Source organism: Spea bombifrons, chromosome 3 (assembly GCF_027358695.1).
Source record: "Spea bombifrons isolate aSpeBom1 chromosome 3, aSpeBom1.2.pri, whole genome shotgun sequence".
Classification (NCBI taxonomy): Eukaryota; Metazoa; Chordata; class Amphibia; order Anura; family Pelobatidae; genus Spea; species Spea bombifrons.
This window is the reverse complement of record NC_071089.1, coordinates 85276228-85298557: the sequence shown is the minus strand read 5'-3', so window position 1 is coordinate 85298557 and position 22330 is coordinate 85276228. Positions and strand designations below refer to the sequence as shown.

The following is a 22330-nucleotide window of genomic DNA, read 5'->3' as shown; positions in this document are numbered from 1 at the left end:
GAGGCTTCCGTGACAACATCATATGCAAAGTTTTGTTGATAAATGCCACCAGTATTCTCAAGGGAATTTTTGGTCCATATTTTGCCCATCTGAGTATTGACACTTAGTAGGTCATTTGTTACATGTATGCAGCAGTATTGTACGTGTCGATAAAGAAATTATTGGTTGCTCTAGTACAGGACACAATGTACGATAGGTCGGTCTTACGAAATATACCGTACGTCTATTTTAGGCATAAGTCTATGTATTTTATATCATCAAGTAACACAACATAACTAAAATTATTATTATTTGAGATATTACTTAGCCTAATAAACATTCAGTAAATAAACACAAAAACTACTGTTTAATTAGTGGATATAAAGATTGCTAAAATCTTACATCATATTTATCCGCAAATATGACTGTACTCATTTTATAAAAATTAGAAACACCTTTCATTACTAAGATGGGTATTTTGAAATAGTTAATGTTATATCTAAAGTATATCATTGCAAATCATTATGATCTATGTTAAAAAATAACACAATGTTGTAGGAATAATATGTCTCCCATCCATTGGCATAGGAAACCCTAAAAATCTGGGGGGTATAGCATTTTTCCACATCAGATACCCCCTACTTTCTCCCCATCTCTTTTTTTTCAACAAGTACAATAAATATATAACCTGAAACACTGGTAAAAATAATGTACGTTTAATACATTAAATATAGGAAAAAAACAGCTAATCTTTGGCACAAAAATTTTTTTTTAAGTATTGAAAAATTGGACCATAGGCAAGCATATCCTTGAACCCCCGTCCACACTCCCTAGCATGCAATCATCCCCTCCGCTCCTACACAAAAAAACAATATTTGCCACACTGACTGCAGATTAGGGGTTGATTGCGAGAGTCAGTGCAGTCTTCCCTCCTTCTGACCCTACCGTGACATTGAGAGGTCCCTGATAGATAGATCACATAAACAACACATGTAAACAGCACTTGCATGTATAGAACAACTGAATAAGACAGACAAAACCTATATTTGCAGGTATACATAAATAATGTATGGAAACATAGCATGTCAGGTATAGATCAACTGAAAGATAGGTCAATTGAAAATCACGAGTGAACTCAGGATTGAAGGTATAGACCAAATAAACAGTAAACTCAGCATTAAAGGTATAGATAAAACCCCCTATATTACAGGCATAGATCCCATGTTGCACACCCCAAAGGCCAGCCCTGGCATCCATATTGCCCACATAGAACCTGACCTGCACCCAGATTACACAAACAGATTACAGTCCAGAGCGAGACAGCTTTGTCCCCAAACAGCCCAGCATGAGCCAGCTTTGTCCCTAAAAAGCCCAGCATGAGCCATCTTTGTCCCCAAACAGCCCACTCTGTGCCATCTTTGTCCCATAAACATCCTGTCTGTGCCATCTTGGTCCATAAAACTCAAACACCTTGGTTGTGCCATGTTTGCCTTTCCATTCCATAAATCACATCCACTATACACATATCCATTAATGCATTCTCACAAATCATTCAATTAATCCACACATTCATTCTCTCACTCATTCACACAATTCATGCGCACATTAATTCATTCATTCTCTTTTTCATTCACACAGTTCATTCGCATATTAATTCATTCTCTCTCATTCTCACTCTTTATTTCAATATTCTTGCTACCCCCTTTCTCACTATCTACCCCCTCCCCCTTCTCGCTATCTACCCCCTCTCCCCCTTCTCGCTATCTACCCCTTCTCACTATCTACCCCACCTCACTATATACCCCATTTCTCCCCTCTTTGTAGTTCACTTACCTTGCTGAAGTCCTGTGGTGGGAGCACGAGGCCTCTGTCTCATTGCTCTGCTGCGGTGCGAGCGGCTTCACTCCTGAGCGCCGGGATATGACGTTATATTCCAGTGCTCAGCGTGAAGCGCCGGCACCGACACAGAGGCCTCACGCTCCCACCACCACAGTCAGGGCAGCAGTAAGGTGGGTGGCAGAGGGGAGCGGAGGAGACAGAGGGGTGCCGAGCGGTTGCTGAACTCATGAGCCCCTCTCTCTTGGCGCCCCTCTCCTCTGTTGATATGTCACTTTCCCCAAGTCCTACCTCTTACAGTTCGATATATTGTAATAGTGTTTACAGATTAAATAAGCAAAATATACATTTCAAACAGTCATTTTGGATGTATAACCATTGAAAAATCATGTCCATGATTATTTATACCCCCCAAAAGGGACAGTTGCATAGATTATTGTAGATAACAAACAAACTGTGCCCAGAGACACATTAAATGTGAGATTTCTTGATTATTGTATTGTACACAAAGTTTGAGGCCAGAATTTGGGACTTTTTATTATTATTATTATTTACTATTGCAGAATCCTATCCAAAAGCTATCTTGGTCACCACGGCTTATTGGTACATTTAGACCATTTCTCTGTGGTCATTGTTTCTTTATTTCTTTCTAATAAAAGGCTGCATTTTACCAACCAATAGTTCTAACATAATTGGTCTGGGTATGGATATTTCTTTGTGCCTATTTCCAACACGTAATATTTAAGATATTTTTCGAAGCTATGTGTCTAGCAAAATATATTTTGCACATTGTAAAACTAGTAAATAACCAGAGATGTGAAATTGTATGCTTGCAAGTTTGAATGGCCACATCCATTAGTGCTTGGTTTTTGGGTCACATTACAATTAATATTTTACATGATTATACCTTCTTAGAATTCAACAGTAACAATGTTTGTACTATCACATTTATTTACAACATTTTTTAAAAATAATATTTACTGTAACTTAAACTGGCATTCACCTATACACTAACACATGCTAACACAACACCAAATATTAACACACTCAAACACTCTATCACCATATGCTGATACACACACTTATGATAACACCATACACTAACACAAGCACACTCAAGTGCCCTACATTAATACACACTCGGACTAACACCATACACTTATACATACATACACTCCAACATCATACACTTACAGATACATACAGGCACACATACCCTCCCCTCTCCCATAATCGGTCTTACAATCTCCCTTACCTTACAAAAAGATCTATCTTCACTGCTGCCATGCCATTCCCACCCTACTGCCAGTAGCATCCGCTCAGAATACATCTCTTTGCTATCATCTTTGTCCCTATATGTAATAACTTCAGCACCCATGCTGCCTATTTTTTTATTGAACTTATTAATAACAACAAAATAAGTACTGTAAAATTTTGGCAGCTGAAATTGAGAGTAAAAAAATACACGTGTATAAAGGAAGTAACAAATGATATTGTGCAATCAACAACAGAATGAATTGCGAGGCATAAGTATCTAGGTTCTGAGTTTTAATTAAGGGAGTGTGTACGTTGCATGAAAGCCAAAGTGGAATTCTTGTGCAGACCCAAATGTTATAAATAGAGACCTGTTTGGTGCTGTAATCTCAGTGTACTTTGTCTAAGAAAGCATTGAACACCTGAACATGCCATCTGAAAAGGAAAATCACCGTGCCATCATCAATGAAGGGGAGGAAAATGAGATGGTAAGTTTATTAGTCTGGCAACATTGGCTCATATTATAATAAAAATCAATAAAGCGGAATGTAGCAGAATTGTGGCATTTAAATCTACTTGTTCAATACAGAATTTTAAGATGAGTACCCAGAGTACCGAAATCCTTATGGTAGTAATATTCAAATGACAGTATGACATCTTTTTTTGTTAATGTATTTTAAATAGCCCCATTTGTAATATTAAAATATAGCTTTATGTTTTGTTTTTTAATGAGACAAATCCACTTAAAACAGAAAAATACAGAAAATGACAGCAGATAAGGACCATTTAGTCCATCTATGATGCACACTATAAACAACCCCCTGCGTTGTGCAGCTGTACAGGTAATCATATTCATTAGCAACAATTGTAAACATCTTTGTGAACCCCCATTCATGCAACAGATAACTGTATTTTATTCATAAGGATCTGTTCCCATAATACACCCAGTAAACATGTTACTGACATCAAATCACATATTTCTAATGAAGTTTAAAGTATCATGTAATTTTATCTTGTATTTGATATTTTGATTAATAAAATATAAGTATTTACTACACATTACACTTACAGCATATAAAGGGACAGAAACAGTCTGGAACAGGCCTTAAAATTAATATTGCTCATGTAACCTTAAGTCTATGATGTGTAAGAGGGACTAAATTTGTGAGCTGCTTCATGTTGAGCTACTGAAGTCACTGGGTAATTGCAACTGTCTTCTTCTGTTAGAATAGTACTTTAAACACAGTTTCCAGTTTCTATTTGCCTATATGATACCTAAAGGTACACCTATTAGGTGATGGAATACCTAAAGTACATTTGCCTGTAACAATGTATTGTTAGATAACCACTGAAAGCCATCATAAATCAAGTTCCTTAATCACAAGATATATTATATGGTTCTGTCTGGTAGCTTTGTTCTCATAGTTTTGCTTTAGAGTTTGAGGAACAAACAAGAAATGGGCATAAATGTAGTTAGTAAGTTTAGATATGCTCAAGCACTTTTACTGTTTAAAAGCATTAATGAAAGTTGAGGAGTTTATGTTTTTCCTTTTTCTTCCTTCAGCAAACATACATACATTTTGGTAGTCTGGTTATTGATAAGGTTGTTTACTTTGTAAACACTTTATAGCAGCTTTACTTGTGCTTTGTGCCACATTTAATAAAGTCTCAGCTGGCTACAAAATTATCCAAATTAAAATACATAGTTACATAGCTACATAGTACATAATGTTGAAAAAGGACCTAAGTCTATCAAGTTCAGTATTCTACCTAACCTTCCTACTCTTGATGCAAAAGAAGGCAAACAAACCCCTAATAAAGCTACTTCGAATTCTGCCATCAGGGCGCAAAATTCCTTCTTGACTCCAAAAGGCAATCGGATTTCTCCTTGGATCAAGAAGCTCTAAAACATTTAAAAAAAAAAAAAACAACAGCATACAAACTTTAGACATTCTAGTCTTTTACTCTTTTTATTGGCTTTTGTCTAGGATATAGGGATTATTTTTTGATTTATGCAATTTAATAATGAAAACTGTGTATTTCACTGGTTTTCACATATCAATGTCCATCAAGTAAGCTATACCTAGCTTGTGTATAACAAAAAAGTGAAATATACCAGCGCCTCTACATAGTTTGTTATTCATTAAGCAGATGTGTAACACATTTGAACACGGATATAATATGTTTTATATGTTTTTTCTGTGTACATTTGAAATATATTATATGGAGATAAAATATAGAGAGGCACAGAGTTGATTAAATTAAATTACTATTACATATGTGTGTGTGTATATATATATATATATATATATATATATATATATATATATATATATATATATATATACTTCTGAGTAAGGTAGAAAAATAATACAGACATGTCTTCTAAAATCATCCTTCATATATTAAAGGTGGAAAACATAACTTATTACACTCATGTCAGAAATTTTTTTAATTTCATAATTGTTAGCGTGGTTGTATTACATAATTAATGATATGTGATAACTGCAGTTGGTTACTATTTATACAGGAAATGATCACAATAAATTATTTAGAACAACAAAGCAATTAGGGGGGTGGGATGATGTGGTCCGTTATATAAGTAGTGTTTTCTAAGGCTTTTTTGGATTAAAACCAAAGTCAAAATAATACACAATTCCTACCTACTGCTTTTTAGCCACCCATAGTTCCTTGCATTAGGTAAAGATTCAAATTTAGCACTAAAGACAAATAAGTAGTTTTTATTAGCTAATAAAAAGATGTCTATACTGTCACTGACATATTTGCATAAATCATAGGCATGCTCCAAATACATATTTAAATATAATTATAGTTATTTAGTCTTTTGCAGATTATTAGTGTTAGTTACTCTGGGCATAATAGTGCTGACAACAAAACATATCCATTTATCAAGAAACCCTCCTCCCCAGTTTCATATGTTTTTGTTAATCAAGGATAAACAGTAGATGTTTTATGCGTGCAATTTTATGGTGCCAACATCATATCTCATTTCTGCCTTTTTAAAATTCTCACAAACGTGAATATCTTGCTTTTCTACTATGGTAGCCAATTTTTTCGCACTGGTTTTCGCATCTTTACAGTAAGGTACATTATAGTCCTTACCCTCCGCCCCTCAGCCAATTTTTTCGCACTGGTTTTTGCATCTTTACAGTAAGGTACATTATAATGCCTACCCTCAGCCCCTTACGCACAGACTAATTTTGCTGCTTAAGTGTTTTAAGTACATTGTAGGTATACTAGGTTATAGAAAGGCCAATACATTTTCATTATGATGAGTGAATTATGATTGCCCTTTTAAAATGCGTTATCATCTGATATATTTTGTATGGTCTGGCTTAGAATAGTGCCAAATAGCCTGGAGCTTTATGGAGGGGTCAGTAGAGCATAACTACTTGTATCATATATTTTTCTGCCTTTAAAAGCATGTAGTAACATGAAATGTACCATTATTACAGTATTTATACGCAAGAGGTCTAACTTAAGGAAACTATTTTAGGTTCAAGGTGAAACACTGCTTCACTAGAACTGTAGGTTAGCATCTTTATTTTCAAACTCCCTGCCCAGATTCTACCCACTACTGCCTTCTTCCCTCCCCAAAAGATGACTGGGGCTAATTTGTCTAACCCTATCTTTCCCCCTAGGTCTCTGTTTCCTCAGTCTACTGACTTCTATTCTCAGGTTTCTTCCTGAAGTCTATTTGGTTTGGCTGACATTGTGGGTATGGGAGAGGCCTCTTGTCGGATGGTTTGGCATTGGTAGCTGAGCTCTTTGGAGCCTCTGGCATTGACCTCATTCTTGCTCACAGTGCTCTTATGTGATCTGTATGCTTAGTGGTGCAATATGCACCAGGGAATGCTGCTATTTGGATATCATTAAACAGCATGATGATCACAAGCTCAACTTAGTTTAAAGATGTAACAAACGGAAGATGTTAAGTATCTGACAATTCTGCTCTGCACATTGCATTCTATGGAACTTATCAGTAATGTAGTATTGTAGTATAACGTATACAACTCATTTTCACTGTGCCTTAAATTGCACAACGGTTTATAAAAATAGTGAGTTGTTGTTTATCATGGATTTAGTTTTAATAAAAAATTAAACATTTCACGCATCCTAATTGGTACATGCTTTACTTTAGTGTTTGGGAACAATAACAACACCCCACCACCAGCACCACAATTTGTGGTTGCATTGAAGCCGAAATAATTGGTTTATCTAATGGTACCATGATGTAATGCTCTGTGTACTGGGAGCTCAGCTAAAGCCTTGAGGGTTAGCAGTGTTTATCCTTAGATTGTACTGGCTTCTATATTATTTCATATGTGAAAATCATACGTGACAACACATGCTCCTTTTGGCCATTTCTTCATGGAAGAGTATTTCACCAGAAGCCATTTTGGCAGAATTTTCATACAATTTCATACTGTAGCACAAAATGGTGGAGCTTTCGGTGACATCCTCTCCCCGATTCTCCACTCAGAAGCAGAAACTGAAGTGGTCGGCAGAGAAGCTAGAGAGACATTCATAAAGTGTGAGTAAAAGAGCCCATGAAAATCAGACAAAAATGTGTATCTTTTTAATTCATTTTTGTCCATTTCGTGGGGCGTCTGACCTAATTTTCGGAGATTCAAACAAATTGACGATATCTGCAAATTTTTCACAAAATTAGCAGTTCATATGAATGCAAATGCAGAAATGTCCTGTTGAGTTATGTTCCAATATTCTTTTAGTCATGTATGGTTTCTATCAAAAACATTATCCGGTGCTATAATAGAAATTATATTCTTTATGTTCATAGGAAATCTTTGGCTACAAAATCAGCATTCCATGGATCATCCTTTGCGTGATTGGGTACTTTGTTTCTGGTGGAATTCTTCTCCTGCTATTTTATTGGAAGCCTGAGTGGAGTGTGTGGTCCAATTGTGTCCCATCATCTTTGGAAAAAGCTAATGTTGTTTTACTTAGGACAACAGTAAGTTAGTTTCCTACTTATGTCCCATAGAAAATGTATGAAAAAAAGCCTTTAACATTTTGTAATCTTTATAATATATAATTGTATATTACTGTAATGTCTAATTTGTTATGTGATCTATTTAGTATGTTAGAATGGCATAGTAAATGTGGCAGCTGTTACAATCCACAAATCAGGGGTCTCCAAACAGAAGCTAGCACTACTTTACTCCCACTACCCCCAAAGAAATCAATGCATTGCTTAGTGGAGAATGGAAGGGTGATTTTTGTAAGCAAACCAAGGCTCACAAATGTAAAAAAAAGTAGATAAATAATTAAATTACATACCTAGGTTATCTCCCCAATTGCTACATTTTTAATACATCTTCATAGCAGTTCTCAAAACATTTAATTAAAAATAAGTAGCTCTTTATAAAGGAATGGTTAGCGACCACTGCCCCAACTTATCACAACTAGAAGTATTTATCATGAGTATTAATCTGTTAAAAAGAGCAGTAGATGGCTAATTATGCATCATAGTTTGATGACTGTCTTAAAACGTTTTCTAGGATAGTAGAAAGAAATACACTAGAAAGAAGATGCGATGGGTTTCTCTAACTGAATTCCGAGGCTCTTTGCAGAATGAGTCTGGCTGTTCTGTCATCTCAGACAAAGATTCAATTGTAAACAGAGCCATAAGGAAAAAAGATCTCAAGGTAAGCGGTATACTCTTCTCCAGTGAAAATTTGGATTCTAAGGTACTGTTTTTACAAAATATTCAGATTAGGTTTATTCCTGAAAAGTCCACCATGATCTGAAAGACTACAGCTCACGACATCTGATGTGGATTAAGACGCAATGGGGCCAAAAGAATTGCTTTGAGTTTTGGAGTTTTAAGACAAAGCAGGGGGCTTATGAATTGACACAAACCTCTATTGCTGTCAGTGGCTCACACTTTGCAAGGGGCAGCAGGCAGTAACCTAGGTTGTGATGTGGCAAATTCCTCATTAATTCTGCCAGGTGCCAACCTATGTGCTAAGAAACCTAATGGCACTATAAAATAATGTAATAATATTTATAATAAAGCATTAATAAATGGCGCCAGTTGTAATAAACAACATCTAGTGCTAAAACCTAACATTTTTTTAAGGTAAAATTCATTCGTGTACAGAAAATTCGATATGTCTGGGACTTTTTCAAGAAGGAATTTCAAAAAGTTGGGTGAGTTTCCAGATGCAGATGTAATGATAATAATAATAATAATAATAATAATCATAAAAAGATGGCCATCGTATACAAGCACAGTTGGTCTAACCATATGTTCTTTACCTGCAGAACTTTAGAAGAAGAACGTACTTGCTTTAACATTCATTCAATGTATGGATCTGGACTGACAAAAGAGGAACAAGATATAAGGTGTGCAAAAATACTACAACATATACTTAAGGGGAAATCAATCTGGATATGTATGTATATATTTAACCTTTTTCTATTACTACTATCTGCTATAACTAAGGGACACACCACACCATACTCTTGAAATCAGGTAAATGTCCTGAGGGCTGGTAGCCTTAATTACCTTTATGGCCACTCCAGTGATGTGTTGCAGTATGCGGCCGCCTACTGAATACACACAGCCACATGCTATGTGTGAAGTACCTGCTTAGTTTTTCTTTCACAGCCCTGTTCTTTATATTTTACAAATTCATGTGCAAATGCAGAAACCCTCCTCTGCCAAGTGATGGGTAGCAGTTTCATTTCACGGAAGCAGAGCTCAGTTTGTTTCATTGACCTTAGATATACTGTTGATTTGGGAATGACTGTGCCTTTTTAAAAGCTCTCTTTAAAAATAAATAAAATACTTTTTTCAAAGTTTTCAAGACATTTAACTATATTTTTTGGTAAAGTACCTTAAATCCTATTGTTTCATTATTTTAAGAAAAAAATGGTTATGTGTATTAAAAGATTATATTTTTTCTTTTTTGTACTAGGAGATTGGTATGTGGTTCAAATACCATTGAAGTTGAGGTTTCTCCACTTTGGAAATTATTCATAAATAAGGTATGTCATGTTTGTATTAAATCAGTGATTAATACTATATTATTTCAGTGCTTTACATGGAACTTAATGTTTGTGTCCAAATGGCTTAGGCTTTGATGGAGGGTACTATTTTATTAGTGGTGTGCAACAGTGATGGTCATGAATATACAAAATAAATAATCCAATATTTGTGTTGTTTTCATAGGTGCTAAATCTCTTCTATCTGTACCAGTTCTTCACCGTTATCTTGTGGTTGGCTGAAGGATACCTGGGATATGCCATTGCAATTCTGCTGTTATCTATTTGTACCATAACTCTGTCTCTTATGGAACTCAGAAAGGTATACCCCTGATAAAATGTTTATCATGGTACCAGCATCTCTAAAATTGCAATGTAAATTATAGATCATAGAACCAGGATTTTAATCTTCACAATTTCACAAAGATTACTAATGTCATGGACAAAACAATCAAGCTGCTATGCAGTAGACAAAACTGCAGGACATTCTAAATTCCAAAAACCATGAGGTGTCATGATGTTCCAAATGAAGTCCCTAGTTAGAAAAATTTAAATGTTTAAATATCATTAACTGAGAGTAGAATAAGAAATCAGCTCCAATCTATGTGATTTAATCGCATACACTAATAAAAAAGCCATGTTTCTTCCATGAAACAAAACATAAAATAGCATGATAAAATTGAATATTGTACCACACTGTAAATATATATATTTTTAGCATATTTTCCATTTATTTAGCCATTGTCATTATAAACATAGAAACACATAATTTTTTGGGAAATAAGATTCATTCACTCCATCTAGTCTGCCCATTAGTGGTTGCATTGGTTTCACATGGCTGATCAAATACCTTGTGTAGTTACACATGTTTTCTATTTGTTCTAGCAATCTTCAAAACTGCATAACTTGGTAAAGACTCACAATAACATGAAAGTCACTGTATGTCGAAGAGGCAATGGTAAGTTTATTATACTGTTATAGATAGACTTTTGCACTGACCTGATATCCCATAAATAAATGGGTCATATTTAGTTTCTTATTTCACTATTAGGAAAAAATGATCTGGGATTAGCTGGTACATCTGCTCTACACTTTCAGCATGAAAGATCGATGTAACAATTGACATTTTCATGAATCTCTTTAAACGTTTGAATGGGGCTAAAACCTTAATTATGAGGTTACACAACATAATACAACTAAGCCATGTGTGTGAATTCCTGTTAGTGTTTCAACAAAACACTGGTGGGAAAAAACTACCGTATTTGCTCAATTATAAGACAACCCTGATTATAAGACGGCACATCTGCCCACGGCTTGCTACTCTGCCCCCCAGATATGTCCTATACCCTCCAATATGCCACTCTGCCTCCCTGATATGCCACTCTGCCTCCCTGATATGCCACTCTTCCTCCCTGATATGCCACTTTAGAGTGGGCTTCTATGGTGGAGCACTGGAAGGGCATGTAATGCTGGCGCTCCGTCATAGAAGCCCCGGCGGAAGTGCCAGCAGCAGCAGTGTTGCGGGGCATCTGGATCTTAGTCTTTTAGGCTGACCTCTATTTGAGTTCTGATTTTAAGACAACCTTGAATATATTATATTCAGAGCATTTGCATTCAAGCAAATATGATATATCATTAACATGATCCTAGAAAGATCAACTTAGGGACCCTATTGCCTTCTTCTCCGGTGTGAAGTCAATATAGTTATAACAAAATTACTGCCTATCAGTGAACTAACCCCACTACCCTAATAAATAACTCTCTAAATTCAGGTCTACCTCTCAGCTGTGACTGCTCACATTGCTACATTAATACAGAACAATAGGATCCCTTATCAGAAAAGTGTTTTAAAGTAATTTTGTACTGAAAATAAGGCACCAAGGAGCCAACCATGAAACTCATACTCTTACATGGTGACACTGTGGTTTGTTTTTTTCAATCACTACAAGAGATCACACATCGTTCAAATGTTCCTGTAATGTAAGAGTGTTTACCGTTAACATCACCAGTGCCCCCGCCCACTCTAAAACCCCTCCCCCTCGATAGGTTTCCTTAGCTAAAATTGAATCTGCTTATATGGTTGCTACATAAATCTAACTATAGCAAATTTATGGAAATTGGCCCAGTCTCCCAAGAGTTTAACCTAGGAAATTATTTTATGTTGTCTGTTTGAATTATTGTGTCTTCTGAATTTATAGTAATTCAATTTTTGGGCTGTATAGAATGCAGGGAAGTCATATTAATATGCAATATTATACTGTGTATATATATATATATTGTGACAAACCCTATAGCATGAGGGCCATACATGTCACTTTTAGAGGTCCTAAGCACAGTCCTCTAGGGCAATCAGAGTCAGGAACAGCAGCTTTGAACAAAACAGCACTTTATTCTTAATTGCTGAAACCCCAAAAACCAAATCATAAAAATAAAACCTAGCTCCCAATTGGAGCCCTCTCTAACTTAACTATGCTGGTCTAGACTGACCAGCCTAATCACCCACTACCTCAACCTCCCAGCCAGACCCAGCTACGCCAGGCTCTGGAAAACCTCCCCCAGACAGCACACAAAATGTCCAGGCAGGTATTGCCTCACTTGGCTCAGGGATGGTCTTCTCCAGGGCCTCTCCTTGTCCTGGGAGCACAGGGAACCTCCTCGTCCCCCAACAGTCTCTCTGAGTATCAGGCTCCAGGGGTTTTTAATGCCCAGCACCTGGGCCTGACGCCGGCCTCATAGAAATCCCGGACCGGATCCTGCAGATTTCTTGCCTCCTGGAAAACCCGGCATGGAGTTTCCACAGAATGGGGAAATGGAGCATTGGCCCACCCTGCTCTCCAATTGCTCCACCCCAGGGACCCATATGTATAATCTGCATAGCAGCTGTACTCAGATGCCATGCTAATCATCTCCCTGGGGTTCACACTGTCACAATATATATATATATATATATATACATATATATGGGAATTCTTATAGACAACAAACTAGGAAACAATGTGCAATGTCAGTCAGCAGTTGTTAAGGCCAGTAAGGTATTGTCATGTATAAAAAGGGGCATCAATTCGTGGGATAAAAATATAATTTTGCCCCTTTATAAATCAATGGTAAACCCACATCTTGAATATGCTGTACAATTTTTGGCAACTATTCTAAAGAAGGATATTATGGCACTAGAAAAGGCACAGAGGTGGGCTACAAAATTAATAAAAGGAATGGAACACTTTAGTTATGAAGAAAGGTTAATTAATTTAAATCTGTTTAGTTTAGAAAAACGGCGCCTCAGAGGGGATATGATAGCATAATATAAATATATTTGGGGTCAATACAAACCATTGTGTGGAAATCTGTTCATAAACAGGACTATGCATAGGACACGTGGTCACGCATTTAGACTGGAAGAAAGGAGATTTAGTCTAAGGCAAAGGAAAGGGTTTTTTACAGTAAGGACAATAAGGATGTGGAATTCACTGCCTGCAGAGGTAGTTTTATCAGAGTCTGTACAGACGTTTAAACAACAATTGGATGAATACTTTCAAAAACATAATATTCAGGGATATAATTTTTAAATTATGGGGAAACAGCTTCTTGATCCAAGGAGAGATCTGTCTGCCATTCTGGGGTCAAGAAGGATTTTTTTCCCCCTAGTTTGTGCAAAATTGGAAAGAGCCACAACTGGGGTTTTTGCCTTCTTTTGGATCAACAGCAAGAAATAAACAGATATGGGACGCATGTCATTTTTCAGCCCATCTAACTATATAACTATGTAATATATAACATATATATATATATATATATATATATATATATATATATATATATAAAAATATATATATATGTTTTTGTTAAACCAGCCTACGGCATAACAAGGCCCCCCTGCAAGGTGTGTAAGGGCCCTTCCCCATGTACATATCCTGATTTGGAGCTGAATGGCTGTGTTTTGGAGCATGTTATTAAATGTGTGAAATTTGTCCTAATTATGGAGCAAATGAATCCCACACCATGCATACTTAAATAGGATTTATGGAGGTTTTATTACATTCAGCTCACCCTTGAACCCCACCTTCCGCCACAGGGAGAACTTGGTCAGGCCTGTATAATGTAGCATTAAATCTGTGAAATTCACCCATTGGTGTATGAATTACAGGGCGCTTGCTCAGCTCTCCTGTAAGCACTCCTGGCACCTCTTGCTTTAGTGAATAAACCCTATTGCTGTGGTCATCAATTTTTAAATTAATCTCTCCACTAACTCCTGAAGGCAGAAGCTACTTCCCATTATGTGCTGGTAGTGAATACCACAGCACTGCCTGGTGGCAATCACACTTATTACAGTTCAATAAACTAAAAAAAATATATAATTTTTACCAATTAAAAAATGCAATACATACTTAGAAGGCAATCTTGCAAATGTATATTTTGAATGCTATTCTGAAAGGACCAAACCTAATGTTTTATTGCCATTTCCTTACAGATTTCAGTGAGGTGGAATCTCCTGACTTGGTGCCAGGAGACATTATTATTTTATCAGGCAAAAATTTTTTCTTGTCCTGCGATGCCATTTTAATCAATGGAACATGTATTATTAATGAAGGCATGCTAACAGGTATGTGAGGTGTCCTATGGAGTATGCTGGTGCACGGCAGCAACATCTTAATCATATGTATCAATGAATACATAGAATGTAATGTATAAGTAGCAAGTGATCAGGGTCTGATCTAGTAAGGCCAGTCGGCAGGTGTTTCCTATGAAAGAAGATTTTTAATTTAAAAATAAACTTTGTAGCCTAACTCGCACTTTGGTGAATTCGCCCTAAGGTCACACTTCTTATTTGTTTGGCTGGTTTATATCAGTAACAGTGAAAGATCATGTTTTTTAAATGTAATTAAGACTTTAGAAATAAACATATATGTTGCTTCATTAGGTGAATGCATTCCTGTGACCAAAACTCAGCTTCCACATGGAGATAACACAATGCCATGGAAACAGTACAGCGGAGAAGACTATAGGAGACATATCCTGTTTTGTGGGACAGAGATTATACGGACCGAATCAAATGCTCAGGGCCCAGCCAGAGCTGTTGTGTTAAGAACTGGTGCGTGTACCGTAAACAATTTTTTAATCTATATCTATCTGTCTATCTATCTATGTGTTAGAAAGATTTCTCTGTCCTCAGCTAATTGGGGCACTTGTTTTTATCTCCTATACTCTTTTTTATTCTCCCATCTGCTTTTAAAAATATCAGTTGATCATAATATATACGATTTACTGTATATAACATGAACAAAATGGAATACAAAATTTAATATAGTGATTTTGAAAAATCTAAGTACATAAAGTAAAAGCTAGAGTCTATAGAGAAAGAGAAATATTCAAATACATATAGTAGGTTGGACAAAATAAAAAAAAATAAGCATATTTAAAAAGAGAAGATTTGCAAGTCTAATATTAGAGAGTTGGAGGTTTAGTCCTAGACATAGTATAAGAAAGGATATCTCCACTAAAATTATTGTAGATAATGAATAAAAGCAGAAATGGAAGATGTTAATCATGTATATGATAGTTATATTACTCTCATGCACATACAACATGGCCACAAAGGGCCGAGTATTTAAAAGCTGAATGCGCTGTGCTAATCATCTAGTATAACTAGCTGGGTGCTGTATTGCAGTGGGCACATTCTTGGTGTGACATTTTCACTACGTAATACATGCATTGTGTTTCTAATGTTAATAGGTTTCAATACCACTAAAGGAGACATGGTGAGGTCCATACTGTACCCCAAACCTCTGAACTTTAAATTACACAGAGATGTCAAATGGTTTTTTATATTTTTGGGAGTTCTTGCAATTATTGGCATTCTTTATTCTGTCATAATATTTGCACAAAGACAGGTAAGGTCATGTTAACACTTACTATGTACCATGCATAACGTTGTGGTCCTGGTGGTGGTGTTTAGACTAATGCAATGTTCTAATGTTCACTCACAACTATAAGAACAGTAGTAGTACTCTAGTGTACCTTTTTCTGTTTGTAACTTTTTTAATTATATTTTAATTATATTGTATACTATTTTATTATGTATGCTTTAGAATCTCTCTAATATTTATCTTTAGTTTCATATATTGTCAGGAGCCAAATATACAGTATATATACAGTTATATACTTGCACATATAATTGATAACAAGGTTCAGCTATATGTGCAAATGAAAAACTCTGTATTTTAGCATTAAATTAATTCTATTTTCTACCCAGTTCTGTATATATATATATATATATATATATATATATATATATATATATATATATACACACATATAAATACATATATATATATATATAGATATATATATATATATATATATATATATCTATATATATATATATATATTAAAAGCACTGTGGATTTGGGTTCACTGGTATATATACCTTTTCATTCAGAGGTTGCTGCGGTCTTATTCTATTTTTGCCCAGAAACTTCTGGAATGTAAATGTAGTTAAGAAAATGCAACAGAAAAATGTACACCATATTTACATTGTAGATGTCTAAGGGTTAATTAATCTCTAACATTTATTCTCATACAGTACAAAGTTACTAACAAAACTCACAAGAAAGAATATGGGAAATCGTGTCTAATAATACTTTTTCATATAGGAAACATATATATATCATGCAATAGTTAACGCTCCGTATCAAAATATTTCTATTCTCGCTAGTATGTACAGTAACAGTGATTGGTAAAGGTAATTTTGTTTCAAAGTTTAAAAAGTAGCCTTATCAGCACAGCAACCAAAAAGATATTCCTACTGGTTTCTTTGAGCTGGCCTGGCCACCTGGCACACTGGGCAAGTGCTGACCGATAGTGTCACATAGTTATCAAATCCGCTACTCCGGTGGCAGATGCGGCACTGTAGCGTACAGCTGCCAGCTGGGTATATCCGGCCACTGCGTAAGCACGGAAAGGTAGTGTCGGCCGGACTTAAGCCGGCTGCTGGCCTTAAAGTGTTGCGGCCACCTCATCATCGCCAGTCCGGCTTAGGACAGGACTAGTCTGTCAGTTGCCATGATGATAACCCCCAAGATTTACTATTTATAAATAAACCTCAATGTGTCTATTCTGAGATACATATTGTACACTGTTGAAAATCTTTGCTGTATTAACTTCGGAAATAGGATTATAGTTCAAGATTTTAAGATGATGTAGGTCATGTTACAAAATTAAAGCTGAAGGGGCATTTAAATAGTTTTACATTTATATGTAAAACATGTAAGATCAGATCAATAAAGTTGAATCTGTTGACTCATCATTAGCAAGTTGTTCAAGTGCTCAAATTCTACACGTTTCAGGTACACGTTTCAGTAATTTACCATTTTGTTATTTACAGGTGTCTGCTGCGAGAATCATAGTCGAAGCACTTGTTCTTTTGACATCTGCAATTTGCCCCATCATACCGGCTGCCTTGACAGTCGGAATCCTATATGGCCAAAGCAGACTGAAGAAATGTGGTATATTTTGTATCAGCCCGGACAGAATAAACATGTGTGGTCAACTAAATATCTTCTGTTTTGATAAAGTAAGTGGATTTAGTGCATTTTCACTTTATAATCTCCATTTTAATTGAAAGGCAGTTATAATAGCAGTTTTATTGCTTGATACCTACATCTTAACTGCCCTTACCAGACAGGATCCAAACTATTGCTCCCTGTTCTTACATATTCTCCCAGTGTGACATGCTTACACTTTGGATGCCACCGTAAGCATATTCCTTAATCATCAGTCTACTTGGATTCCTTCTATGAGTTCAACGTTGACTGTATTTGAGGTATACTTCTCCTTGTTTGTGTATGAGAACACCTGTTTGTGTATCAGACCTCAGTATTCCCTACATCTGCCCTGACATTTTGGCTTTGGGTTTTAGTTAGTCCATTCTTCAGGTACTCCACCTTAGCCTTCATGTCCTGGCAGCTGCAGAATACCCAGAACCTCAACTTCTGAGCAAAATAGGTTGTTGGGGTAAATATTTTAGTTTCTACAGTTAGCTTGCATGTCTTGGCAACTTCAGAGGACACAAGGGGTCGATGTTTGGGGAAAAGGTGCTGTCTCAGGTAAAGACACAGGTTTAATGTGGTTGCTTCCCTATGAGTATGAAAAGTATAGCAACTAGTCATTACATTAAATTAGTATAGTTTAGCCTTAGAGAAATTTCTTTTTTTTTGTTCTAATCAACTTCCTTGATCTGCAGACATGTTGTATAAAATCATGGGTGGCTAATGAAATCTAATATAACCAAATTAAACTGAATTTGTGAGGATGCTTGTCTTACACTTCCATAACTGTGATTATTCTAGCATAGTTCATTCATATTAACTGATTTTTTTGTTTGTTACCTAGACTGGCACATTAACTGAAGATGGTCTTGATCTAATGGGTGTTATACCTTCAGGAGGGAAACAGTACGTGTTTTCATTTCAAAATATCAAAATGTATTATGACTTTATGCCTTAATATGTAGTAAACTAACGTTAGATAAACAAATGTAGATTTTAATAGATATATTATACCAGTAATACCAGAACCAAGACTTGAGTGCTACTGAGCATGTGTATGAAGTGTAAATATAAATGCTTCCTTCTCCCAGTGCACCCAACCACAGGAGAAGTTAAGTGAGCAGAAGTCTTATTTTCTAACTCCAACAACTAAAGAGTATAGGGCTGAAGTGGACCTTTCACATCAATGTGTGATATAAAAAATCTATCTTATAGTGTGTTCATTTAATGTTTAGATTTGAGGAAATGATTAACTTCAATCAAATGGATAATTTGTCCTGGGGACCTCTGTTTGGAGCCATGACAAGCTGCCACTCTTTGATCATGACGGATGGAAAGATGCAGGGAGATCCTTTGGACCTGAAAATGTTTGAAGCTACTAAATGGGTATTCCAAATAAAAAAAAACATTTACTATTTACTTTCCAGATACTAGATATATTCAGCAAGTACAAAAGTAAGCCAGATATATTGTTTGGTTTGTTTTGTAGGTCTTAGAAGATAAAGGAGAAGATACGGAAAAAGAGTATTCAGAAAATATGGTTGTCAGACCAGGACCGGAATCAAACATGGTAAGGCTTCACAATAAATTTGGATTCCTTTAATTTCAACATTTTTTTTATTACAGCTGAAAAGGATTGCAGTACAAAACTAGAAATCTAGAGGAAAACATTTAACTTTTTCTGGCATCACAATGTGGCCCCATATGCAAATTATTTCTTCATTGCAGTATTTAATTTGGATGGTGGGCTGAGCTGCACTCTTTATTGTTGATTTAGTAGAGTAGAAAATCGTATTCCTTTTTCGCAGTTTTTTATCTTTTTTTCTGCTGCAACAGAGGACTTGAAGTTGGTCAATGACCCTTGTTTCAATTACTAGTCCCTAGGGCTTTATTTGTGAGATGTGAGAATTACAACAAAAGTAACAGAAAATACTGTATTTCCTAGATCATTTGTTATATATTGTTTTATTAAGCAATGCATACAGAAGCTGCAATCCTATTTTTTTTGTCTTTACAGGCAATGCAAGGTGTCAAAGTTTTGTTCCAGTACCCATTCTCATCAGCTCTGCAGCGCATGTCCGTAATTACTCAGGTAATAGGAGAGGATGAACTACTTGTTTACATGAAAGGAGCTCCAGAGATGGTGGCCAGTTTTTCCAAACCAGAAACAGGTACGCTGCTATGACCATTGCTGATGGTGACTGCTTTCCATATAGTTTTCAAAAATGTTTAGTCATTGTAACTATTGTTGCTAAACAGAAATAAAGCCTCACAAATTATTGCTCAATATAAAAATAATATATAATTTTTGTGTAAACTGTAACATTACAGCAAGTCACACATCCCCATAATCCTTTCATTTAATAAAACATATAACTGCTATGGTTATCTTTATTCGCCATCGAAATTGATACAAAATAGGGTGGTTCACTTCTACCTGCTCTGCTAAATTTGCCAATTTAATAACTAAATCCAGCATTAGAAATATCACCTGTTTAAAATATTCCATTTAGGCATTTTTGGTTAATTTACCTTTTTTCAACAGTCCCAACTAATTTTTTGGAAGAGCTTGAACGTTACACATTTCAAGGGCTACGAGTCATTGGAGTGGCATACAAAATCCTCCAGATGGAAAACTGTGATGATTTTGACAGCATTGAAAGGTGAATTGATATATAATTATGTTTTTCATCCTCACTCATAGATGTATTCAATGCAGCAAACCTGAAATGTGGATTAGCTGTTTGCCCTATTCCTTTGGGCTTTTGTCTAATTACTAACATGTTAAATCTCTTTAAAGGGAAGAAATTGAAGCAGATTTGGATTTTCTTGGTTTGCTGATTTTAGAAAATCGACTTAAACCAGAAACCAAGGCAATCTTGGAGGAATTGAATGCCGCAAACATAAGGACTGTTATGATCACAGGTAAATCAATAAAAAACTAATTAAAATAATAGTATAGTTAGCATGGTTGTTATTGATGGAATGCAGTGGGAATGCCAAAGATTTCGCAGTAAAGTCTAACATAGTATGTATGTTTGGGAAAAGTTGCTAAAATCGGGTTTCTAAAGGAAAAACACAGCCTGAATCTGCCTGTAAAAAATAAATAAAATAACCTGCCAACAAAGCAGGCCTCTCTCTTTAAGTTTGTTGCTGCCCTGAAGATAGGGTGAGGCTTCACGCAGGGTAGGTGAGTTGTATAAGGGAAGAAGAGAGGATGTGTGTGTGTTGTGTGTGTTAGTGTGAGTGAGTGTCTGTGTTTGTGTGCTATTGTCTTTTTGCGAGTTAGCGGGAATGTTTGTGTGTCTTACTTTCTCCTCTCAATTTAATGTTTTTTTTATTCTGTCGTTTTCTCTTCGCTTCTTTCTTCCATTATTTTATCTTGCCCCACGTCCTCTTCTCCTTTTTCTCTTCCTTCCCACCTTCCCTTTTATTTCTTGTTTCCCTCCTCTCTCTCCTTTCATTTCTCTCTTTTCTTATCTCCCTTTTGTCTTGTATTTCTATTTAGCTCTCCTTTCTCTCAGTTAAACAAAGTATTTGTTGTCAATTATATAAACCACAACCCCAGGAACAATCTTTCAAAGTCTCTCCATGAAATGGCACTGCAAAAGGTGGCAAATATTATTTTAGCCTTTAGTTTTCATAGTTGGTATGTTGCTTGTGCTGAAAGTCAAGTATGTAACTTGCATCTATTGGACTCAAAGTCAACGGATGAAGAAAGGGATGGTTGCTATGGGTGCTTGCAGAAGAGGGACGTCTCTCATGGGGTTTTCCTTCCTTGAAAAAGTGACATTTATGTAGCCCCCTTTAATAGCAGGGGACATTACTACAAGGTAACTGTTGCATTTTGAGCACATGTACACTTGATAATACAGTATATATTTATATTTCTTTACCCCTTTTTACTTTAGGTGACAATATTAAAACTGCAACTACTGTTGCAAGAAATTGCAGCATGATTCCTGAAGACAGTAAAATTATTCTTGTTGAAGCATGTGGACCAAACGGTTCTACTCCAGCATCTGTCACCTGTAGTCTTTTGGAATATCCATCGGATCAGAGCAATTCAGGAGTATGTCAGAAAATTCCTTGTTTCATTATCAATTACATGAAAAACTACACTTATTAATTGATATATTTTTTGATGTTCTAGAAGCATAATACTTCACTTGTAAGTCATACAAGGTTATTTGTTTGATACCCAAAATTCTATACAACTTTTAAAGGCTTATAATGTGCCTTGTACGCAGGGGCGTACCTAGAGTATTTGGCACCTGGGGCGGATCCTGTATGTGGCCCCCCCCCCACACACACTTTAAAACTGCATAGCTTCTACCATTATATACCGGCGCAGACACTGAAGGTGGTACAGCATTACTGTTATCATTATATACTGAGGCAGACATTGACGGTGGTACAGCATAACACTTATCACTATATACTGAGGCAGAAATTGATGGTGGTACAGCATAACACCTATCACTATATACTGAGGCAGACATTGACGGTTGTACAGCATAACACCTACCACTATATACCGAGGCAGACAATGATGGTCGTACAGCATAACACCTATCACTATACAATGAGGCACACATTGACGGTGGTACAGCATAATCCCTATCACTATACATTGAGCCAGACATTGACAATAGTGCAGCATAACTCCTAACACTATATACTAA

The 22330-nt window shown here is 36.0% G+C and overlaps 1 protein-coding gene across 1 annotated transcript in view; it reads left to right on the top strand.

Moving 5' to 3' along the window:
* The first annotated feature begins 3497 nt into the window (after nucleotides 1–3497).
* LOC128484062 (probable cation-transporting ATPase 13A4) overlaps nucleotides 3498–22330 on the top strand; it is a 28005-nt gene continuing 9172 nt past the window's right edge. Inside the window, exons 1-19 of the mRNA XM_053460380.1 lie at nucleotides 3498–3557; nucleotides 7892–8065; nucleotides 8613–8759; nucleotides 9194–9264; nucleotides 9379–9459; nucleotides 10035–10104; nucleotides 10289–10423; nucleotides 10987–11059; nucleotides 14570–14701; nucleotides 15020–15190; nucleotides 15832–15989; nucleotides 17483–17671; nucleotides 18490–18551; nucleotides 18881–19031; nucleotides 19135–19215; nucleotides 19663–19816; nucleotides 20191–20308; nucleotides 20446–20570; nucleotides 21557–21717. Coding sequence (XP_053316355.1) covers nucleotides 3498–3557; nucleotides 7892–8065; nucleotides 8613–8759; nucleotides 9194–9264; nucleotides 9379–9459; nucleotides 10035–10104; nucleotides 10289–10423; nucleotides 10987–11059; nucleotides 14570–14701; nucleotides 15020–15190; nucleotides 15832–15989; nucleotides 17483–17671; nucleotides 18490–18551; nucleotides 18881–19031; nucleotides 19135–19215; nucleotides 19663–19816; nucleotides 20191–20308; nucleotides 20446–20570; nucleotides 21557–21717 — 2313 coding nt within the window. The remainder of the gene's footprint in view (nucleotides 3558–7891; nucleotides 8066–8612; nucleotides 8760–9193; nucleotides 9265–9378; nucleotides 9460–10034; nucleotides 10105–10288; nucleotides 10424–10986; nucleotides 11060–14569; nucleotides 14702–15019; nucleotides 15191–15831; nucleotides 15990–17482; nucleotides 17672–18489; nucleotides 18552–18880; nucleotides 19032–19134; nucleotides 19216–19662; nucleotides 19817–20190; nucleotides 20309–20445; nucleotides 20571–21556; nucleotides 21718–22330) is intronic.